General features: G+C 42.1%; 1 protein-coding gene across 1 annotated transcript in view; it reads right to left on the bottom strand.

Annotated features, from left to right (window-relative positions):
* CHRNA4 (cholinergic receptor nicotinic alpha 4 subunit) overlaps positions 1–19,052 on the bottom strand; it is an 82,584-nt gene that overhangs the window by 16,243 nt on the left and 47,289 nt on the right. Inside the window, exon 5 of the mRNA XM_069751131.1 lies at positions 737–2,117. Coding sequence (XP_069607232.1) covers positions 737–2,117 — 1,381 coding nt within the window. The remainder of the gene's footprint in view (positions 1–736; positions 2,118–19,052) is intronic.

Here is a 19,052-nt window from a genome sequence, read left to right as displayed (position 1 = left end):
TTTTAGTCTGTTGTTAACAAACTGATCTCTGCTGGATCCGTTTTTTTTTAACCTTGAAGGCTATGGAAATGGATGTTAATTAGCCATCCGTTTTTCTTTCATTTGTAAAGGGCCCATTTTTCGCTTACTGGATCTGTTACAAATCTAAGAAAACGGAGGGCTAATTAACTGCACATTTTCTATAGACTTCAATGTTAAAAATAACGGATCCAGCAGAGATCAGTTTTTTAAAAACAGACTAAAAAGTTGTGCCTGCACAACTTTTTTGCCAACAGATTGAGGCTGGATCCGTGATAACGGATGATTACTGGACATGTGAACATAGCCTTACCATCTCATAAGGAATCACTTTGACCATGGGACCATTTAGAGTTTAAGCAAATAAGGATAGTCTAAAGTGAAGAACTTGTGTAAGCAGTGACTAGGTAGGAATACATCCAAGAAATGGAAGAAGTGAAGGGGTTGTGGCCTTTTTCAATTTCCAACAATACTGCTAATTATTCCTTTTTTTTATTTTTTTATTTCACCAGCGGGGCATATGCTTATCCACTTATCTTAATGCACTCACATTACTTCAGAGTAAAGCATGCACATCAATATATTGATCTTCGGGATGCATGCTTCTAATGAGGGTTCCTGTATGTATTACATACAAATATTTTTGCCTTTTGCATATAAAGAGATGAATTGCTCACTACATCATAATGCACTTCCAACAACTCATCAGTATACTCACAGAGAAGTCTGCATCCTCTGCTCTCAGGTGGTCTGCAATGTAGTGGACTCCTTCTATGGCTAGCTTGAGAGATGGAGACATTAGGAGTACATGCTGCTCTTTGGCACTAATCGTTTTGGTAACTTGACTGGCACCACTTGGTTTTTCTTGGGTTTTGGGCTTACATTTACATTGGGAACTTTGACTCCCTTGCTGTCCTTCATTAATTTGGCATCTCTGAGACAATGGAGAATTGCTGGATTGACCATTGGTCTGAGAAGAGTCCTCATGAAGGTAACAGTACTGTATGCTCCTTGATCGACAACGAATTGTACCCTCATTGGTTTCTTTGGGGGTGTACATCTGTTGGACACTTATAGAACGCACTTTTGGCATTAGGTTAGTCTGAGGGTCTCCAAGAAGATGGGTCTTATTCTGTGGAGAAGGACAGCTGGTCAGTGTTGATTCTTCACACAACATTGAATATTGCCCTGATGGTGATTTGCAGATCACTTGTGTGTTGGCAGTTTGCTCCAACTGGTGGCAACATGAAGATGTAGGTGATGCCCTCTGACTTGTGGGACTGGCTGAAGACGAGCTCTGGAAGTTTGGTTCAATTTCAGTCTCGGTCCACAGTCTTGGTGGAGGACTAAGCCTTCTAATATGTAGTGACTCAATTAGCTTCTTGCAATTATCTTTTGCTGGTCTCTTCATGAATAGTACCCGGGGAACCACATCTAAGAATATTCTTCGCACCCAAGCTGGCATGGTGTGTGTGCGAGGAGAGCGATGGTGCACATTCAACACAAACACCGTGATGATAATAGACAGCGTAACAAAGATCATGGTGAACAGAAGGTATTCTCCAATCAAGGGAATGACTAGAGAAGTGGACGGGATGATCTCTGTAATAAGGAGGAGGAAGACAGTCAGAGAAAGTAGCACTGAAATACACAATGTTATCTTCTCTCCACATTCAGAGGGCAAGTAGAAGACCAGCACTGTAAGGCAGGAGATGAGAAGGCATGGGATGATGAGGTTAATTGTGTAGAATAAAGGAAGCCTTCTAATGATGAAGGAATATGTGATGTCCGAGTAGATTTCTGTGCAGCACTCATACTTTTTGATGTTGTAATTGCCGACAGCATTAACAATGACCCATTCTCCGCTTTCCCAGTAGTCGAGCTGGTCAACATGGCTGTGCATGCTAATTAGATCGATTTTTGCTTTATCATAAGTCCAGGAGCCAAACTTCATCGTGCAGTTCTGCTGGTCAAAGGGGAAGAATGTGACATCAATGCTGCAGGAACTCTTGTAGATGGCAGGAGGCGTCCATTTTATGCGGCCATCGTGGAAGAGATGAGCTTTTGTCAGGTGAGTGACAGCAAAGTCTCCATCAGCACTTAAGGGAAAAAAAGAACAATTTTCAGAAGATTTGACCTTGGAAAACAATTAAGAAAATGTACAAATCTCAAAAATGAAAAATGGCTTTTAGTATATTGTAGAAGATGGACAAGCACTGTATGACTGGTTCCATTGAATGACATATTACTGAGGGATTTATCAAAAGTACTATTTCTGAAGCATATTTCCATATTACTATGCCATACGTATAGCCATAGATACACCATCACATACACAATATGGCCCCCATTCAGGCACCATACACAGTGCTTTGCCAAGTACATGCTTTTCCTTTGGTCATAGATTTTTCAACTATTTAGAATTCGAAAAACATGTTTTTTCCAGTTTCACACCTGTCTATAGTATTACAGCTCAGATCTATTGAAGTGAATGAGACTTCTCTGCAATACTTCACCCAGCTTGTGTATGGTCGTAGCATTGTTTTAGTAAGAAAGCAGCCTTTTTCTTCTAATTCTAGAAAACCTCTTTACGTTTCAATTAACCCTGTAAACTATTTAACCATTTGAAGTGATGAAAGCTGAAAGGCAATACCCATACTAGGAGTCCAAGTACTGAGCTCCAGGGGGTATGTACAACTGTGTATCAGCATCTTATTAAATTGTTTTTACTCTGGACTTGTAATTTCCAGGCATTTATTCCAAGCAGTGTTCTTGAATTTTAAAACTTACGCATTAAGCCCCACAAATCCTTTTGTGTTGACTTATTAGATACTTCTTGCATATTTGAAAGGCTCAGTAAAAGGTTTTCCGTAACTCTACATTTAGAAGAGGCTTTTGGCTTGTTGAGCAGGAAAACACCTTTCAATGAGTATATCACCGGACCCAGTGGTTTGGAGCCTGTGGTCATTCGGATGTATTGACCACTCAAAAGCTGTTTGGCAGCTCTTCATTATAATAAAAGATGTGCATTGGTTTCATTAATGAAAAACTACAGCTGAATAGTTGACTTCTATACTGCAATGAGACCAAATATCATCTAAAGACTTTTATATAAGGGAATGTACTCTCTGTATAGAGAACTTCATCAATTATTACTGACCTTAATCCAGGAAACTAACTGTACGTACCATGCAAGTGGATATTTATGAGGAAGGGTCATTTATTGGGGGCATCGGAAAGTAAATCCCAAAAATTTAGATAACCTTTTGCCTCCAAAGTATTATGGTCTATATATTTTCCTTCCTGGCATGTAACACAAGGAAAATGGTCACACTGATCTCCATATTCAGAATGCCAAAAAGTTGCGCGATTCTTTGGTACAGGAGCCCACTGGTCCACTTTCTAGATGCCCCATAAGGACACGTTTACAGTTATCTTATAATACATTATATAAGGCCAAGCTTGGCTTTCCTTCAGAAGGGTAAAAGTTTTGTTTCCATGCCCAAACCATGTATTCAAATACTTTGGTCAAGAAAGACTGACTTTTCGGAGCTCCTTTGACCCCAGGGACACATGTCCTCAACTATATCCCCAGGATGAAAGATACAAAAGGATGAGCCTTTTGTATCAAAAGTCCTTATGGGGTCCAAATTGCCGCCTCATGCCATCATTCAGCATTTTACCTGTAGATCTTTTCCTTGAAGAGATACGACTGTATGTCAAATTAAGCCAAAATTACCAACAATTTTTAATCCCCATTACAATTTTGTAACTGGTTTGTGATTTACCATATCTAAAAAAAAAATGATTTCCCCAATATGAGGCTCATTGTTGACCACTACTGTAAACTCTCCTTGTCTTTGTGGACATGCTACAGATTGGCATAACATATAATATTAATGTTGATATGTATATAACGAGGCTGACGCTTTGTTTTGCTCTTTGGTCTGTGAAGATCTCGTCCGTTATATGCACCAACATATCCCTCAGTTCCCAGCTAAGACAGTTTGACATCTGACGCTCTCTACGCTATCAGAATCCATGATGAAACAGCAAGATGCTTCTCTATTCCAAGGCTCCTGTCACTATCGGCCGGTACAGGCAGTTTTTCTGTCATTCCCCACTAATAATAACACAACCAACACTCTCCTGACCTCCACACTAAGCCTTCTACAGAGGGAGGATGGAGAAGGATGAACCTCTTGTGTACAAGAGAGATGGAGGCCCAGGAGAACTGCCAGAGTAAGGAAGGGGGGAATTATCTCTCTATAGTTGCCCTTTCTCGGGTTCTCTCTCTGGTTCTAGGACATGTGAAAAGCATTATTTCCACTTAGCGGTGCACCTTAAGATGCTGTGTGCAAGGAATAAACACTATGCATTATGCTGCTTGTTTACAGAAGAGAACTAGGTCATTTTAGTTGAGTGCTTCCATTTAATTTATATCCTTCAGGTAGTACCTTAAATTAACTGCGGCATAGTAAAATCCATGTATCATAGCTATCATGGTAGGGCAGAACTAAGCAGATACAGGATGTAATTCAGGAATTTAATAAGGATGGGTGACCCATTTGGATGCTAATGGTGGTCATATTCGTTGTCACCCAGAGGTGTAACTTGAAGCCCCTAATGCAAAATCTATACTTGGGCCCCCACCTGATATGTGGCTTTTGTGTCCATCGAGGCACCAGTACATGAGCATCAATGCTACCAATACATCTGTTTCTTTGTCAGCTGAGCATACCATTGTCAAGAGTAAAATCAAAAGCAAAAATGTGATAGGTATAAACCCAGTTCGTAGCTAGAGTGATCTATACAGTTGATGCCAAACTGTTCCGAAAAGAACTCCTTCACCATCTTCAAAAGCATTAAGTTGACCTTACCACCAGACCTAAATCGACAACTCCACGAAAGACATTAATTGTAACCTTTTAATCTACTGTAACTTTCTATGAAAAGAATCGATTGGGCCCACAACCCTTTTATTCTAACTTTCTGCAACCCTGTATCAAAGGTATTGATTTGTTCTTCTAATACATTAGTAAAACCTTCAAAAGAACTCCAATCAAGGCATTGATTGAGTCAACTAATATTTCACTATAAATCTACAATATTATTACACATATTGATTGCCTTTATTAGACAAGTAACCATCTCCAGCCATCCACGAAAGGTACTGTTTTTGGTTTATCAGACCCTCCCATTTCACAATTTTCTAATCAAAGTAGAATAGCGCATAATACGGTTTTATCCACATAAGAGTCAGAGTAAACATGTCATATTATGCTAACCTGGTTGAAATACTTTTGCGCTTGTAGATAATCTTTTGCTGCAGGACTACGGGTTACAATGTAACCATGAGAAGTCTGTGTTGGAAGGAATATTCATGGAAATCCTCTGCGCTGCTGAATGGTTGAAGAGACGTCAGTCTGAGATAGAGCTTAATCAATAAATTATGGTTTTTATTCTACGCATTTCAAAAAGTTACAAGAACTTCTTCCTCAGGAAAAATTACCATGTACGTTGGAGATACAAAGATGGATTCTTATATATGCGCTTTTTGAATCTAGGCACCAATGATGCAATGTATCAGGTCGGATCACATTGATCTTTGACATTACCTGAACTGTCAGGTGATGCATTTGGCACCTAAATCAAAAAGCACATCTATAAGAATCCATCTTTGAATTTCTTATGTACATGTGGTCATTTTTCCTGAAGAAGAACTTCTTATAACTTTGAAAGGCATAGAATAAAAAACACAATTTATTTATTAAACTCTATCTCGGACTGACATCTCTTCAACCATTCAGCAGCGCAGAGGATTTCCACAAATATTCCTTAAAACACAGACAATTTTCTAATCAAGACATTGATTGGATCTACTAAAGTTTTGCAGCACCATTTGATTATGTCTGCCAGATTCTATTTGTAATCATCCACATGAAAAATGTTGATTCAGTCCATTATAATTGGACTTCAATCTTACAATCCTGTGCTAGAAATATTGATTTAATTACTAAGACTCTAATTATGCTTCAAACAACTCGGCATAATCAAGATATTGATTTAAGTCTAATAGACGTTTACAAGATAACTCCAACAGTCTTCAAGCATCCAAGTGTCCTTTGTATTAATTAGGTCTACCAGACTTATAATAATAATAATAATCTTTATTTATATAGCGCCAACATATTCCGCAGCGCTTTACAGTTTAACAGTTTCAAACACAACAGTCATAAGTAACAACGTTAACAAAACAATAATTAAAGCAAAATTAGATGACCCTGCTCGAGAGAGCTTACAATCTACAATGAGGTGGGGGAGATACAAAGTACAGGTGTGTATTTACAATGATGTATTTACAATGATGGTCCAGCTATCTTCAGGGAGTGGGGGATAGATGGAAGTAGTGAATGGGCTACACACAAACATAAAATGACTTTGATTACTGAATGTGATAGGCCGCTCTGAACAAATGTGTTTTGAGCGAGCGCCTAAAACTATGCAAGTTGTGGATGGTCCTATTATCTTGGGGTAGAGCATTCCAGAGGATGGGCGCAGCGCAGGAGAAGTTTTGGAGTCGGGAGTGGGAGGTATGGATTAGTGCAGAGGTTAGTCAAAAGTCATTTGCAGAGCGCAGCGGTCGGCTAGGCCGATAAACTGAAATGAGGGAGGAGATGTAAGGGGGTGCCGCACTGTGGAGAGCTTTGTGGGTGAGAACAAGTACTTTGAATTGTATCCTGTAATGAATGGGCAGCCAGTGTAACGACTGGCGAAGAGCGGATGTATCTGAGTAATGACTAGCCAGATGGACGACCCTGGCTGCTGCATTAAGGATGGACTGGAGAGAGGAAGGTCGAGTGAGGGGGAGGCCAATTAAGAGAGCATTCCTGTAGTCCAGGTGGGAGTGGATCAGGGCGAGAGTGAGGGTTTTTGTTGTTTCCATGGTGAGAAAAGGGCGGATTCTAGAGATGTTCTTTAGGTGTAAGCGGCATGAGCGGGCAAGAGATTGTATATGGGAGGTGAAGGAGAGATCGGAGTCAAACATAACACCCAGACAGCGTGCCTGCTTCCGGGGTGTTATTATGGTGCTACCCACGGAGAGGGAAATGTCAGATTTAGGGAGGTTAGTAGATGGCGGGAGCAGAAGAAGTTCAGTTTTGGAGAGGTTGAGTTTCAGATAGAGAGCGGACATGATGTTGGAGACTGCAGACAGACAGTCAGTGGCGTTCTGTAGTACAGTGGGGGTAAGGTCAGGGGAGGATGTGTATAGTTGTGTGTCATCAGCATAAAGATGGTACTGAAAGCCAAATCTGCTGATGGTCTGTCCAATTGGGGCCGTGTAGAGAGAGAAGAGAAGGGGGCCAAGGACTGAGCCCTGAGGTACCCCGACAGTGAGAGGAAGAGGAGATGAAGTGGAGCCAGAGAACAGAACACTGAAGGAGCGGTCAGAAAGATAGGAGGAGAACCAGGAGAGAGCAGTGTCCTTAATGCCAAGTGACTGGAGCTTAGAGAGCAGGAGAGGGTGGTCAAGAGTGTCGAAAGCTGTAGAAAGGTCGAGAAGAATGAGCAGAGAGTGGTCACCGTTACGTTTTGCTGTCAGAAGGTCATTGGTCACTTTGATGAGTGCAGTTTATGTCGAATGTAGGGGGCGGAAACCGGACTGTGAAGGGTCTAGGAGGGAGTGAGTGGAGAGGTAACGGGTAAGGCGGGAGTATATTAGGCGCTCCAAGAGTTTAGAGATGAAGGGGAGATTGGAGACTGGTCTGTAGTTGTTTGTGCAGGATGGGTCGAGGGTGGGTTTCTTTAGTAATGGAGTAATGATAGAGTGTTTGAAGGAGGAGGGGAAAATGCCAGAGAAGAGGGAGAGATTAAAGATTGTAGTTAGGTGAGTTGTGACAACTGGAGAGAGAGACTGGAGGAGATGTGAGGGAATGGGGTCGGTGGTGCATGTAGTCGGACGAGAAGAGGAGAGCAGCCTGGAGACTTCTTCTGTGACTGGATCGAATGTGGAGAGTGAGCCAGGGGAAATGCAGGGAGGGATAGGAGTCACTGAACTTGGTGATTGGGAGCAGATTTCCTGATGGATATTGTCTATTTTCTCTATAAAGTGGGAGGCCAGGTCATCAGCACAAATGTCTGTGATAGGGGCTTGTGCTTTTGGCCTGAGGAGGGAGTGAAAGGTGTCGAAAAGTTTCTTGGGGTTGTTGGATAGTGAGATCAGGGTGGTGAAGTAGGTCTGTTTGGCGAGGTGAAGGGCAGAATTATAGGTCCTTAACATAAATTTGAAGTGTATGAAGTCTTCTGGTGTGCGTGTTTTCCTTCATAAGCGTTCAGCACACCTAGAGCATCGCTGGAGAATTCGGGTTTGCGATGTGAGCCAGGGCTGTTTCACTCAGTGTTTGGAGGTTCTGAAGGTGAGGGGAGCTACTTGGTCAAGGGTGCTTCTAAGAGTGTCATTGAAGTGATGTACAGCCAGATCAGGACAGGAAAAAGAAGAGATTGGGGACAACGATGAGTGTAGGGAGTCTGAAAGTGTATTAAGGTTAATGGCATGACTTATGGTGACCTTTTAGGTTATGTGCACACGTTGCAGTTAGTATGCATTTTTGCCACATTTTTTCGCTGCGAAAACGCATACACAAAACAGCCCATTGAATTCTATGGGATTCCGCAATGCTGTACTAATGCTGTGTATTTTTCCGTGTCGGAATCGCATAGCGGAAAAATACGCAGCATGTTCATTCTTTGTGCGGAATCCCGGTGATTCCGCACACATAGGAATGCATTGGTCCTCTTACTTCCTGCATGGGGCTATGCCCACCATGCGGGATGTAAGTGGATCATGTGCGGATGGTACCCGAGTGTGGAGGAGAGGAGACTCTCCTCCAGGCCCTGGGTACCATATCCCTGTTAAAAAAACGAATTAAAATAAAAAAAATAGTTATATACTCACCTTCCGGCGGCCCCCGAATCCATCCCAGGCCTTAGCGATGCTCCTGGCAGCTCCCGTTCCCAGTAATGTCTTGCGACAATGACCTGTGATGCTACTTCATTTGGGCTCATTGTCACGTTATACCCGTGGCAGGGAGTTGCAGAATTACAGCGGAAATTTCCGAGGCAATTCTGCAACGTGTGCACAACTACCCCAAGAAAGATATTCATTTGGTCTACTAGACCTAGACTACATTCTTCTTCAGCTCTCTACTCATGGCATTGATTGGGTCCTCCAGACTTGTACAAGAAGGTTATAAAATCTCAAGTTCTAGAGGGTTCTACTAGACATCTAATTGACATGAGTTGTTTAATAGATGACTGTAGAAGGGTTAACGAAGTGTGTATTTGGTCTACTTGACTCTCAGTAGAATTCTCTATATTCCTCTATTCAAAGTCTTGATTGGGTCTGTTAAATGTTTATTGTAATATTCCTAGAGCTAATGGTGAATAGGTCTATCAGACACTCTTTATAACTTTTTACAGCTTTTAACAACCCCTAATGACATTTTGCCTGCTAGATCATCACACCTTACCCAAGGCATTTGGTCAATCTTTCAATGCTTTTACTATACACGATCTACAAACTTATAAGAGAATGAATTATATGATTAAAAACTGCTACCATATCCACCATCTACAAGAAGCAATGACAGGATCCTCTACACTTTCACTTGAACCTTTGACAATCCTCTGCTAAAGGATTTGATTTGGTCTATGAGAACCTCACTAAAACTTTCTACAATCCTCTACTCAATGGATTGATGGGGCCCATTAAACCGTTATTATAATCCTCTCAGACCTCTCTACAGTATGTACTGATTGGTTCTATCTTTGTGACTTTCTACAGCCCCAGAGAACGGCATTTATTTTTTCTACAGGCTCTTTTACTAGACAACCTTTTAGACTCTTAAAAAACTTTTACAACTCTTTACTCAACACAATAATTTAATGTAGTAGAATTTTAGTATATACCAACTAATGTCTTTTACCAAAATAATTAATTACATCACAAATTGTAACCATCTTCAGCAATTTGTTCAAAGCATTGACTGGGTCCACTCCACTTTTCCTTAAATTTTCTACCAAATATATTGATTTGGTCCACTAGGCTCTCACTAGAACTTTTGACAATTCTCTACTTATGATATTGTTTAGGCTCTCCAGAGACTTGGATGTAACCTTTTGCACCCCTCCATTGATTGGCTTTACTAGTCTTTTACTATAACCTCCATAATTCTCTGCTCTGATTGAGTTATTGACCTTCTTATGGAGATAAATCCCATAAAAAGTGATTATATAAATACAGAACATTTCTAGAAAGAAATAAAATCTCATACTCTGTCTCTTAGGCAATGTAAACGTTATGTAGCCCTTCTCATGAGATTATCCCCCACCTCCTCTAATGCCTGATCTTTGAATTCATAAGTTAATCACAAATTGAGAGAGAGAAAGATAAGAGAATCGCGATCACACATCCAGAAAAATACAGAGACTTTGTCCCATACAAACATTTCCATCTCAATTTTAGCAGATCTTGAAAGGTCTGTTTGATAATCACAAGCTTCTTTCATGATAAGTGGTAATTCCCTCGCTAGCACTTATCGAAGCAGCCGGCCTCCCTCGCATCCCTGAAGTATTCTTAGAAAATGAAGACCACAAGAAGGTTTGCTGCAGGAGCAGTATTTTCTACTTCAGCCTTGCCGTGTTAATTACAGCGGAATCTAAATGACTGGAGCAGAACTAGAGGCTCATTTAAAGTGCATTCCAGCATTTCCAAACAGGAGCAGGTTATTTAACTAGAAGACGACACAATCTCCAGTGGGAGCTGCCTGCGAAGACAAAACTAAGGGCCATTAAGAACTTGCTTGTTCAGGAACAATAATGAGGATCTGCACGAGTTCTGGGTCTTGTCATTGCCTTGCTCTGTGTCTTGGGTCGGTTCCATATCTGCACAATGCGAGCTGAGAATGCACAATTAGAAACCTTTCGTCACTGACAATGCGGGTAAATTGAAGCATGAAAACTGAATTCAATAGTTATGACCACGTATCCCACCGGGACTGACTCCTTCACATTGGGGGTTACCTTACATCTGTATTAGAAATACTGAACTCTGTTGCTTACAAATTTACCATCAGAAGCCATAAAAGGGTTCATACAGGGAAGAAAAGGTGCAAATACATGAGAGGAATTTTGGATGAAAAAAATATATATAGCTGGCCACCTTCAATATAAGAACTAAGATGTTTCCAATTGTTTCCAAATGCAAATTATGGAATTGTGAATTGTAAAATGCAAGATGTAAGCTAGAAACATCAAAGGACTAGTAATATAATGTACAAGTGCTTCGCACTAAATTAGAATATCATAGAAAAATTAATTTATTTCAGTTCTTCAATACAAAAAGTGAAACTCATATATTATATAGAGTCATTACAGAGTGATCTAGTTCAAGTGTTTATGTCTGTTAATGTTGATGATTATGGCTTGAAGACAGTGTTGGACTGGGGTGCTAAGGGTCCACCAGTCACATTGACTTTGAGGGGCCCATTTTTCACCTGCATACAAATATTACACTACACTTGTTCACACATTTACCTATATCCATATATATTAATAAACTGGTTAGTGCGGTTAATGAATGATGATATGCTGTTTTTCCTGTACAGAGTGAATCAAGTGAATTATGCCAAGTACTGCCCATTCAGTGGGGTTGAGGGCCCAGATCTGCACAAGGGGCCCACTGGGGGATTCTCCTGATACACTATGGGCCAGTCTGAGCCTGCTTACAGACAATGAAAACCCAAAAGTTAATATCACAGTAAATTAGAATAATTAACAAAAACACCTGCATAGGCTTTCTAAGCATTTACAAATGTCCCTTAGTCTGTTTTAGTAGCCTCCACAATCATGGGGAAGACTCCTGACTTAACAGATATCCTGAAGGCAGTCACTGACACACTCCACAAGGAGGGTAAGCCACAAAAGGTCATTGCTAAAGAAGCTGGCTGTTCACAGAGTGCTGTATCCAACCATATTATTTGAAAGTTGAGTGGACGGAAAAAGTGTGGTAGAAAAAGGTGCACAAGCAACCGGGATAACCGCAGCCTTGAAAAGATTGTTAAGGACATTTAACAATTTTGGGGAGATTCACAAGGAGTGGACTGCTGCTGGAGTCATTGCTTCAAGTGCCACCACACACAGATGTACCCAGGACATGGGCTACAAGTGTTGCATTCCTTGTATCAAGCCACTCATCACCAAAAGACAACGCCAGAAGCCTCTTCCCTGGGCCAAGGAGAGAAAGAACTGGACTGTTGCTCAGTGGTCCACAGTGTTGTTTTCAGATGAAAGTAAATTTTACATTTCATTTGGAAATCAAGGTCCCAGAGTCTGGAGGAAGAGTGGAGAGGCCACAATCCAAACTGCTTGAGGTCTAGTGTGAAGTTTCCACAATCAGTGATGGTTTGGGGAGCCATGTCATCTGCTGGTGTAGGTCCACTGTGTTTTATCAAGACCAAAGTCAGTGTAGCCGTCTACCAGGAAATTTTAGAGCAATTCATGCTTCCCTCTGCCAACAAGCTTTTAGGAGATGGAAATGTCATTCTCCAGCAGCACTTGGCACCTGTTCACACTGCCAAAAGTACCAATACCTGGTTTATAAACAACAGTATCACTGTGCTTGATTGGCCAGCAAACTCGCCTGACCTTAACCCCATAGAGAATCTGAAGATGAGAGACACCAGACCCAACAATGCAGACGAGCTGAAGGCTACTATCAAAAGCAACCTGGGCTTCCATAACACCTCAGCAGTGCCACAGGCTGATCGCATCCATGCCACTCTGCATTGATATAGTAATTGATGCAAAAGGAGCCCCGACCAAGTATTGATTGGCCAGCAAACCCGTCTGACTCAGGATCAGTGCAGGATAAGTAATGTAATATACGGCATGTACACAGTGACCTTACCAGCAGAATAGTGAGTGCAGCTCTGGAGTATAATGCAGGATGTAACTCAGGATCAGTACAGGATAAGTAATGTAATGTATGTACACAGTGACTCCACCAGCAGAAAGTGAGTGCAGCTGTGAAGTATAATGCAGGATGTAACTCAGGATCAGTACAGGATAAGTAATATAATGTATGTACACAGTGACTCCACCAGCAGAATAGTGAGTGCAGCTCTGGAGTATAATACAGGATGTAACTCAGGATCAGTACAGGATAAGTAATGTAATGTATGTACACAGTGACTCCACCAGCAGAATAGTGAGTGCAGCTCTGGAGTATAATACAGGATGTAACTCAGGATCAGTACAGGATTAGTAATGTAATGTATGTACACAGCGACTCCACCAGCAGAATAGTGAGTGCAGCTCTGGAGTATAATATAGGCTGTAACTCAGGATCAGTACAGGATAAGTACCGGTAATGTAATGTATGTACACAGTGACTCCACCAGCAGAATAGTGAGTGCAGCTCTGGAGTATAACACAGGATGTAACTCAGGATCAGTACAGGATAAGTAATGTAATGTATGTACACAGTGACTCCACCAGCAGAATAGTGAGTGCAGCTCTGGAGTATAATACAGGATGTAACTCAGGATCAGTACAGGATAAGTAACGTAATGTATGTACACAGTGACTCCACCATCAGAATAGTGAGTGCAGCTCTGGAGTATAATGCAGGATGTAACTCAGGATCAGTACAGGATAAGTAATGTAATGTATGTACACAGTGACTCCACCAGCAGAATATTGAGTGCAGCTCTGGAGTATAACTCAGGATGCAACTCAGGATCAGTACAGGATAAGTAATGTAATGTATGTACACAGTGACTCCACTAGCAGAATAGTGAGTGCAGCTCTGGGGTATAATACAGGATGTAACTCAGGATCAGTACAGGATAAGTAATGTAATGTATGTACACAGTGACTCCACCAGCAAAATAGTGAGTGCAGCTCTGGAGTATAATACAGGATGTAACTCAGGATTAGTACAGGATCAGTACAGGACCAGCTGCTTGGAAAGAATCACCAAACCAGGGATTCAAGCTTGAGGAGGCTAATTTGCATATTCCAGGTGCCTTCTGGGAAAAGCGAAGAGTCTCCCTAAGCTAGAAGATCGTTGGGTACAGCCGGGACCAGCTGCTTGGAAAGAATCACCAAACCAGGGATTCAAGCTTGAGGAGGCTAATTTGCATATTCCAGGTGCCTTCTGGGAAAAGCGAAGAGTCTCCCTAAGCTAGAAGATCGTTGGGTACAGCCGGGACCAGCTGCTTGGAAAGAATCACCAAACCAGGGATTCAAGCTTGAGGAGGCTAATTTGCATATTCCAGGTGCCTTCTGGGAAAAGCGAAGAGTCTCCCTAAGCTAGAAGATCGTTGGGTACAGCCGGGACCAGCTGCTTGGAAAGAATCACCAAACCAGGGATTCAAGCTTGAGGAGGCTAATTTGCATATTCCAGGTGCCTTCTGGGAAAAGCGAAGAGTCTCCCTAAGCTAGAAGATCGTTGGGTACAGCCGGGACCAGCTGCTTGGAAAGAATCACCAAACCAGGGATTCAAGCTTGAGGAGGCTAATTTGCATATTCCAGGTGCCTTCTGGGAAAAGCGAAGAGTCTCCCTAAGCTAGAAGATCGTTGGGTACAGCCGGGACCAGCTGCTTGGAAAGAATCACCAAACCAGGGATTCAAGCTTGAGGAGGCTAATTTGCATATTCCAGGTGCCTTCTGGGAAAAGCGAACAGTCTCCCTAAGCTAGAAGATCGTTGGGTACAGCCGGGACCAGCTGCTTGGAAAGAATCACCAAACCAGGGATTCAAGCTTGAGGAGGCTAATTTGCATATTTCAGGTGCCTTCTGGGAAAAGTGAAGAGTCTCCCTAAGCTAGAAGATCGTTGGGTACAGCCGGGACCAGCTGCTTGGAAAGAATCACCAAACCAGGGATTCAAGCTTGAGGAGGCTAATTTGCATATTCCAGGTGCCTTCTGGGAAAAGTGAAGAGTCTCCCTAAGCTAGAAGATCGTTGGGTACAGCCGGGACCAGCTGCTTGGAAAGAATCACCAAACCAGGGATTCAAGCTTGAGGAGGCTAATTTGCATATTCCAGGTGCCTTCTGGGAAAAGTGAAGAGTCTCCCTAAGCTAGAAGATCGTTGGGTACAGCCGGGACCAGCTGCTTGGAAAGAATCACCAAACCAGGGATTCAAGCTTGAGGAGGCTAATTTGCATATTCCAGGTGCCTTCTGGGAAAAGTGAAGAGTCTCCCTAAGCTAGAAGATCGTTGGGTACAGCCGGGACCAGCTGCTTGGAAAGAATCACCAAACCAGGGATTCAAGCTTGAGGAGGCTAATTTGCATATTCCAGGTGCCTTCTGGGAAAAGTGAAGAGTCTCCCTAAGCTAGAAGATCGTTGGGTACAGCCGGGACCAGCTGCTTGGAAAGAATCACCAAACCAGGGATTCAAGCTTGAGGAGGCTAATTTGCATTTTCCAGGTGCCTTCTGGGAAAAGTGAAGAGTCTCCCTAAGCTAGAAGATCGTTGGGTACAGCCGGGACCAGCTGCTTGGAAAGAATCACCAAACCAGGGATTCAAGCTTGAGGAGGCTAATTTGCATATTCCAGGTGCCTTCTGGGAAAAGTGAAGAGTCTCCCTAAGCTAGAAGATCGTTGGGTACAGCCGGGACCAGCTGCTTGGAAAGCATCACCAAACCGCGCGCTGTAATTTTTGCCTGTAGGACATTATTGCAAGAGAGCTTGGCTGAGTAGATTACACAAGAAGGAAAACACACAGCAAGTCAGCAGGATCTAGGAGCAACATGGCAGATGTGACAACCTACATGGTGAGCTGCAGCATGTGCTACATGTTCACAGATCGACCAGAAGAAGAATTAAATTTCACCTGTCAGAAGTGTAGACTAGTGGCCCTTTTAGAAGAAAAGGTGCGGGGTCTGGAAGAAAGAATAGCAACTTTGAAACTCATCAAAGAGAATGAAGACTTTCTAGACAGAACAGAAGCATCTCTACTGGTCACAGAAGGTGAAAAAAGTGTCAGAGAACCTCCAAAAGCAGATGAGTGGAAGCATGTGACCAAAAGAAGCAAGAAGACCATGGAGAAATCACCAACCACACAACTGAAGAACCGATATCAAATCTTTGTAGAGGATGAAGATGGCACACCTAAGGATGAAGCAATACCAGCAAGCAAAAAAGAAAAGGGCACACAGCAACAAGTGACAGCAAAAAGTACAGCCAAGAAGCAACGAAGAGTGGTGGTGGTGGGAGACTCACTACTGAGAGGCACCGAAGCAGCCATCTGCAGACCGGACATAACTGCAAGAGAAGTATGCTGCCTTCCAGGTGCGATGATCAAGGATGTGACCGATAGGATACCAAAGCTCTTCAGCTCCAAGGACGTCCACCCATTTCTTCTGATACATGTTGGCACCAATGACACGGCAAGGAAGGACCTACCGACAATCTGCAAAGACTTTGAAGAGTTGGGGAAGAAAGTAAAGGAACTGGATGCACAGGTAGTTTTTTCTTCTATCCTTCCAGTAGACGGGCATGGCACCAGGAGATGGAACAGGATCCTTGATGCAAACAACTGGCTAAGACGATGGTGCAGACAACAAGGATTCGGATTCCTGGACCACGGTGTGAATTACTTGTACGATGGACTCCTCGCCAGAGACGGACTACACCTCAACAAACCTGGGAAGCACACATTCGCCAGAAGACTCGCTACACTCATCAGGAGGGCGTTAAACTAGAAGAAGAGGGGACGGGAAGAAAAACATTAGACTTGAACAAAGAAGATCCAGGAAAACATACTCAGAAGGGAGGTAAGAACATTTCTAAAACAATCCACAGCGAGGAGATTGGAACAAAACAAAATCCTCTAAACTGCATGCTCGCAAACGCCAGAAGCCTGACAAACAAGATGGAAGAACTAGAAGCAGAAATATCTACAGGTAACTTTGACATAGTGGGAATAACCGAGACATGGTTAGATGAAAGCTATGACTGGGCAGTTAACTTACAGGGTTACAGTCTGTTTAGAAACGATCGTAAAAATCGGAGAGGAGGAGGGGTTTGTCTCTATGTAAAGTCTTGTCTAAAGTCCACTTTAAGGGAGGATATTAGCGAAGGGAATGAGGATGTCGAGTCCATATGGGTCGAAATTCATGGAGGGAAAAATGGTAACAAAATTCTCATTGGGGTCTGTTACAAACCCCCAAATATAACAGAAAGCATGGAAAGTCTACTTCTAAAGCAGATAGATGAAGCTGCAACCCATAATGAGGTCCTGGTTATGGGGGACTTTAACTACCCGGATATTAACTGGGAAACAGAAACCTGTGAAACCCATAAAGGCAACAGGTTTCTGCTAATAACCAAGAAAAATTATCTTTCACAATTGGTGCAGAATCCAACCAGAGGAGCAGCACTTTTAGACCTAATACTATCTAATAGACCTGACAGAATAACAAATCTGCAGGTGGTTGGGCATCTAGGAAATAGCGACCACAATATTGTACAGTTTCACCTGTCTTTCACTAGGGGGACTTGTCAGGGAGTCACAAAAACACTGAACTTTAGGAAGGCAAAGTTTGACCAGCTTAGAGATGCCCTTAACCCCTTTACCCCCAAGGGTGGTTTGCACGTTAATGACCAGGCCAATTTTTACAATTCTGACCACTGTCCCTTTATGAGGTTATAACTCCGAAACGCTTCAACGGATCCTGGTGATTCTGACATTGTTTTCTCGTGACATATTGTACTTCATGATAGTGGTAAAATTTCTTTGATAGTACCTGCGTTTATTTGTGAAAAAAACGGAAATTTGGCGAAAATTTTGAAAATTTTGCAATTTTCAAACTTTGAATTTTTATGCAATTAAATCACAGAGATATGTCACACAAAATACTTAATAAGTAACATTTCCCACATGTCTCCTTTACATCAGCATAATTTTGGAACCAATTTTTTTTTTTGTTAGGGAGTTATAAGGGTTAAAAGTTGACCAGCAATTTCTCATTTTTACAACACCATTTTTTTTTAGGGACCACGTCTCATTTGAAGTCATTTTGAGGGGTCTATATGATAGAAAATGCCCAAGTGTGACACCATTCTAAAAACTGCACCCCTCAAGGTGCTCAAAACCACATTCAAGAAGTTTATTAACCCTTCAGGTGTTTAATAGGAATTTTTGGAATGTTTAAATAAAAATGAACATTTAACTTTTTTACACAAAAAATTTACTTCAGCTCCAATTTGTTTTATTTTACCAAGGGTAACAGGAGAAATTGGACCCAAAAAGTTGTTGTCCAATTTGTCCTGAGTACGCTGATACCCCATATGTGGCAGTAAACCACTGTTTGGGCGCATGGGAGAGCTCGGAAGGGAAGGAGCGCTATTTGACTTTTCAATGCAAACTTGACAGGAATTGAGATGGGACGCCATGTTGCGTTTGGAGAGCCACTGATGTGCCTAAACATTGAAACCCCCCACAAGTGACACCATTTTGGAAAGTAGACCCCCTAAGGAACTTATCTGGATGTGTGGTGAGCACTTTGACCCACCAAGTGCTTCACAGAAGTTTATAATGCAGAACCGTAAAAATAAAAAATCATATTTTTTCACAAAAATTATATTTTTGCCCCCAATTTTTTATTTTTCCAAGGGTAAGAGAAGAAATTGGACCTCAAAAGTTGTTGTCCAATTTGTCCTGAGTACGCTGATACCCCATATGTGGCAGTAAACCACTGTTTGGGCGCATGGGAGAGCTCGGAAGGGAAGGAGCGCAGTTTGACTTTTCAATGCAAAATTGACAGAAATTGAGATGGGACGCCATGTTGCGTTTGGAGAGCCACTGATGTGCCTAAACATTGAAACCCCCCACAAGTGACACCATTTTGGAAAGTAGACCCCCTAAGGAACTTATCTAGAGGTGTGGTGAGCACTTTGACCCACCAAGTGCTTCACAGAAGTTTATAATGCAGAACCGTAAAAATAAAAAATCATATTTTTTCACAAA

Source organism: Ranitomeya imitator, chromosome 2, assembly GCF_032444005.1.
Source record: "Ranitomeya imitator isolate aRanImi1 chromosome 2, aRanImi1.pri, whole genome shotgun sequence".
Classification (NCBI taxonomy): domain Eukaryota; kingdom Metazoa; phylum Chordata; class Amphibia; order Anura; family Dendrobatidae; genus Ranitomeya; species Ranitomeya imitator.
The sequence above is the reverse complement of the archived record's forward strand: the minus strand, read 5'-3'. Positions and strand labels throughout refer to the sequence as shown.